This window comes from Eucyclogobius newberryi, unplaced genomic scaffold (assembly GCF_026437365.1).
Source record: "Eucyclogobius newberryi isolate DKJ021-1_F unplaced genomic scaffold, fEucNew1.0.hap1 SCAF_20, whole genome shotgun sequence".
Taxonomy (NCBI): domain Eukaryota; kingdom Metazoa; phylum Chordata; class Actinopteri; order Gobiiformes; family Gobiidae; genus Eucyclogobius; species Eucyclogobius newberryi.
The window spans coordinates 24,053,896-24,059,521 of NW_027315835.1; the positions used below are offsets into that span (position 1 = coordinate 24,053,896).

At 41.8% G+C, this 5,626-nt stretch overlaps 1 protein-coding gene across 1 annotated transcript; it reads left to right on the plus strand.

Annotated features, from left to right (window-relative positions):
* Positions 1-2,843: 2,843 nt before the first annotated feature.
* On the plus strand, positions 2,844-4,589 carry LOC140368780 (ubiquitin-conjugating enzyme E2 J2-like). The gene is made up of 2 exons (XM_072455838.1): positions 2,844-3,388; positions 4,494-4,589. Exons 1-2 carry the CDS (start codon positions 2,897-2,899, stop codon positions 4,587-4,589), a joined length of 588 nt encoding a protein of 195 aa, XP_072311939.1. The 5' UTR covers positions 2,844-2,896.
* The last annotated feature ends 1,037 nt before the right edge of the window (positions 4,590-5,626 follow it).

A 5,626-nucleotide genomic window follows, 5' to 3' on the forward strand; every position in this document is an offset into this window, starting at 1 on the left:
TGGCTGCAGGAAATTGATCGAAAAAATCTACTAGGGACAATATTCCTAGATTTGAGTGCAGCCTTTGATGTTTTAGACCACAATATTTTATTAAACAAATTGAGCTGTTATGGATTTGAGTCATCATCATTAAAGTGGACCGAAAGTTTAAATAATTTAAATAATCGAGATTATAGTCTACTTTAATGGTAGCTAATCTGAGGTTGAGGGGATGGGTTGTGAAGTTCTCCAGGGCAGTTGCCTTGGCCCGCTTTTATTTTCTATTTTTACCAATGATTTTTCATCATATTAAAACATGCAACCATGGCCATATGCAGATGACACTACATTATATGCCTCTGCACCGACAGCAGATCAGCTTAGTAACATCTTGCAGGAGGAGTTGAATGCACTAGTTCAGTGGATCCAAGATAATAAATTAGTAATCAATATTGAAAAAACAAAATGTATGTTAGTTGGGTCACAACACATGTTAAAAATAATACCTACACTACACTTAACAGTTGGAGCGACTATAGTTGAGCAAGTGGAAGAAACTTAATTATTGGGTGTAACTTTAGATTCTACATTAACATGGAACAGTCATATAAACAATGTATTGAGGAACATGGGTCGTAGTATGGGCATGATAAAACATTGTAGAAATGTATTCCAAAATGGTTAACCAAACAATTAGTTCAGTCATTAACACTTTCTCAGTTAGATTATGCATCTGTCACTTATAGGAAGTCTGAAAAACACTTTCAGTAGAAGATATCCTATAAATAAATAAAAACTCCCATAGACAAATAAATGAATACATAAATACCATTGCATGTGATCACGACAGTAATTGCACATGAATATGTGTCACAACGGCACATGGATTGCACATGAATTTCACAGTAATTGCACATGAATCACGACAGTAATTGCACATATGACAGAATTGCAAATGGTTAGGTCAGTATTGCGAGTGTTCAGGACTAACAGTGTTTGTTATAAAGTCTGACAGCAGCAGGAAGGAAAGACCTGTGAAACCTTTCATTCACACAGCGAGGGTGGATCAGTCTCTCACTGAAGCTGCTCTCCAGAGTGGACAGAGTGTCCTGCAGGGGGTGAGACTCATGGTCCAGCATAGATGTGAATCTAGCCAGGACCCTTCTGTCCCCCACCTCCTGCACCGAGTCCAGAGCACAGCCCAGGACGGAGCTGGACTTCTTGATAACTTTGTCCAGCCTCCTCCTCTCCCTCTCTGTGATGCTGCTGCTCCAGCAGGCCACACCCTACAGGAGCTGATGCCACCACAGAGTCATAGAAGGTCTTCAGGAGTGGCCCTGTCACTCCAAAAGACCTGAGTCTCCTCAGGAGGTAGAGCCGACTCTGGCTCTTCCTGTACAGTGCGTCTGTGTTATGAGTCCAGTCCAGTTTCTGGTTCAGATGAACAATGCACAACGAATTAGCCTGGTTGACAGTCAAAAGCAGACAGAAGTACTATTTATTAAAATTTATTAGACATGTCATTATAACCAAAATTCCAGCAGTCATTTATGATAAACTGACTTTTTTCTCAGATACTCACAATTATGAAACTCGACAAAGTAGAAATATAAGCTATGTGCTGCCTGTTTGCAGAACCAATAGAATGCAGTGAACTGTTGTTCGGGCCATGGTTGCATGGAATGCATTACCTGTTTTTTTGTTGCTTGAAAATAACAAAAAGTTATTTCAAAAGACGTTAAAGCATTTCCTTTTCACACAATAATGCGCTTCAGGGATGGAGTTAAGATTTGCTTACTAATTATGGTAATGATAGTGGTAGTATAACTAATAATAAAATTATGTAATTGTTATTTTTCTTGTTTTTGTTTTAATGAATGAGCTATTTACTGCTGTTTTCTTTTTCACTCTGTATGTATGTGTGTATGTATATGTATGTATGTATGTATGTATGTATATGTAGCTATGTGAGTGTATTATATATATATATATATATATATATATATATATATATATATATATATATATGTATATATACTGTATGTATATAGGTAGATACATATAATACTTTGGGCTTTCTTGTGTGTGTGTGTGTGTGTGTGTGTGTGAGGTATGTGTGCGTGTGTTTAGGGGTGTGAGTGTGTGTGTGCGTGTGGGGGGTATATAAAGAAATGTATGTAATGAATTTGAGGAGACCCCAGGAAGAATAGCAACTGGTTTGCAGGAGCTACTGGGGATCTTAATAAACTAAACTAAACTAATTCCACAGCACTTGCTTCTTATGACCACCGTCACAACTCTTTGGAATCGTGCCTTCCGCTGACTGTGTGATGAGCGAGACTATTGCACTATTTAGTCCATCCACCTGAGTAAACCCTCCTTCCTGCAAAACCATACAACCATACACCTGCCAACTATCACCTCTGGATCTTTGTTTCTCTGGCCACACAGCCTTCAATGCCAACCTTAGTGCGTATGAGATAGTTATTGCTTCCGAGCGAAAGACTACTAAGAACTTCCCAACTACCAATACCCGCCAACTCCTTGGACATAAGCGTAAGATCTATCACACTCTCCGTAATGGCCACTATATTGTAACGACGCCAGCCACCATAAACCTCCAAAGAAGAAGAAGAAGATAGCACGCTTCATGACATCACTGTGCTTTATAACATCACATGTGCTTTGAAGTTATTCAAGCCGGTATGAGCCCGCAGTGGACTTGGAACTCGTGCTTTGAACTCCTGTGCTTCTGAAGAATAAAGTGGAAAGAATAAAGTCAAGTGTGATAAAACACCAAAGAAGAAGAAGAATGTCTGGAGGTAATGTAACGCGTGGAAACCAACCGCCATAAAACACCAAAGAAGAAGAAGGACGTTTCCATTTTCCCCACATCAGCTGAGGACCCCCTAAAAATATGAACAACGCCACCAAGCGCGCTCCGCCCACCGCGACTCAGAGACTGAAGCAGGACCATCTCCGGATCATAGCAGACCCAGTACCATACATCTGCACCAAGCCGCTGCCCTCCAACATCCTTGAATGGCATTATGTGGTCAGAGGTCCCGAGAAGACGCCGTACGAAGGAGGATATTATCACGGAAAGCTCATCTTCCCCCTACAGTTCCCCTTCAAACCACCGAGTATCTACTTGATCACGCCCAACGGCAGGTTCAAGCACGACACCAGGTTGTGTTTGTCCATCTCAGACTTTCATCCTGAATCGTGGAATCCGGTCTGGTCCGTGTCCACCATTCTGAAAGGGCTCCTGAGCTTCATGGTGGAGACAGGGCCCACTCAAGGCAGCATCGAGACATCCGACTTCACAAAAAGACAGCTGTCTGCTCAGAGTCTGGCCTTCAATCTCAAGAACGAAGTGCTCTGTGAGCTGTTCCCAGACGTGGTGAAGGTGAGTTACGCATTATTCTAGATCGGGGGTGCTAACATGTTCTCGGCTCACAAGCTACTTTTATATTCAACAAAGCCCGAAGATCTACTTATAGATCTAACTTATTGTATCATTTTTTAGTGTTATTTTTATTGTCAGTATTAAACAGGTTTTAATTTTGTTTAACCATAATTAGGCTATAGAAACACAATGTAGGCTTTCATTAATAGCCTAATATTGTTTATCATACACAAAAATGCAATATAAAAAGGGAGAGAAAATCTGCTATTTAACTAGAGCATTTAACGCAGAGTATTTTGAAATTAAATATACTGGCCATAACTACGCTAAATGATAGAAGGTTGCACTTAACCATCTCTTTCCACCTCCTCTCCTCCTGCTTGTTGCCTTGACTCTCTCTCCTCTCTCCTCCTGCTTCTTGCCTTCAATTCAATTCAATTTATTTTTGTAATGCCCAAAATCACAACAGCGGTTGTCTCGGAGGGCGACAGTGACAAACGGATCGGAACAATGTCCATAGGGATGAGGACGCCTTGACTCTCTTTCCTCTCTCCTTTGACAGCGTGTGTTACCCTCATTGCCTCTGAGATAGACCGGTAGATCGCAATCCACACATTGGGCACTCCTAGACTCAACAAAGAGGAAATGCATTTTTCATGAGACCCATTAGTCTCAAATATTGTTCACAAATATGTTCACAAATCTGCTAAATATAAACCGCACCAATAAATGTACAAAGAGTCAATTGTACATATACAGGTCGCAGGTGTGTTGTGACATGATATATTTACACATAAAGATAGTCCACGGGGGTGGGGTCTAAACTGCAGACTGGGGGCGGGGTCTAAACTACAGACAGGTGGCCAGTAAAAATCTATAAATTTGTCACACCGTTGTAATGACAACCGAAGGGTTCAAAGTGCGGCAAAAGTAGCGACTTGAAGTCAGAAAAGTACGGTCCCTGGTCCTGGCCCAGGTTTGTGTTTGTAGAAGATTCATATGGTGCAGCCCGGTGGTGAAGTGGTTAAGGCGGCAGCACATGCGCCAGGCTCCATGCGCCAGGCTCCATGTGTTGCCTCACTCTGAAGGTTTGGTGTATTTGCAGGAGATGAAGCAGAAGGCGCAAGAGGCGCAGGAGGAGCTGACGTGTCGCGCTCAGCCTCTGCCGCTGCCCAACATTGTCCCCGACGAGAAGAAGTGATATGATATTCTGTAATTGTGATGGTACAATATACTGTTAAATTATTATTACTTTTTGTGTTTGACTGTAAATTTGTCATGGAGCACTTGTACCTAGACGGGGTTCACAGTAGGTCAGCCACGCATACTCATTGTATTGAGTGTTGCCCGGGTGTGGTCAGGGTGTGTTGTAGCCCTGCGTGCCTCAATCGTTTGTATTTTGAACTGTGGACTTATTAAACGTTGCAAAACGGAATGGATCATCTGATTATTCGAGGGTGCAACAGAAGTACGCACAGAGGGATAGAGGCGTGTGGTGGAACGGAGTGCTTATTGCACATTTATAAGAACCCAAAGCCGTGACCTGTTCTAAACCCACGATAAACATGTGTGAGGGGCACAGAGGCAGGCTGACCTCCGCTGTGTTGTCACAGGGCATTTTTTGTTGTTGCTCAAAAACATAAAATATGCACACAGTTACCAAACACGCCACATGGATTAAGTATATTATTTGTCTCAAAATTCTACAAAAAATACCCCGTAATGAAAACATTAAAGATGGTTGTTGGAATTCTTTGTAAATGTATTAACATGTACACAAGTATTCACAGCCTTTGCTCAATACTTTGTTGAAGAACCGTTGGCACTAATTGTAGCCTAAGTCTTCTAAGAGTATAATGCAATAAGCTTGGCAGACCTATTTTTTGGCAGTTTCCCCCAATCTGCTTTACCAAAATTAACACTTATTAGCAAGCAGAGAGCCAAACCTACCAAACTTTTGCTTTATTGGGGGCTAGATGTTTTTTTTCTCCTGACATTCTTTCAGTGCAAAATTGAATCAAAATATCTTAGAAGCCGCTTGTGGGCCACCTTGGAGTTTAGCCCCTGAGCCCCACTTTGGGCACCCCTGCACTTGAGCCACTGCTGTTCCACTACGGAACTTGGGTTTTCCTACAGTAAGCCCCGTCTTGACTAGCTTTCAAGATCTGATGAGACCAGGCATTGATAAGCCTGGTTTAATCTCATTTTAGACCACATTTAGCCTTAATTTAAGCCTGG

What these genes read in the sequence shown, in the direction of transcription:
- LOC140368780 (XM_072455838.1), top strand. Translation starts at nt 2,897, where the DNA reads ATGAACAACGCCACCAAGCGCGCTCCGCCCACCGCGACTCAGAGACTG. An exon ending in TGTTCCCAGACGTGGTGAAG is followed by an intron (nt 3,389 to 4,493) that starts GTGAGTTACGCA and finishes GTGTATTTGCAG; the next exon opens with GAGATGAAGCAGAAGGCGCA.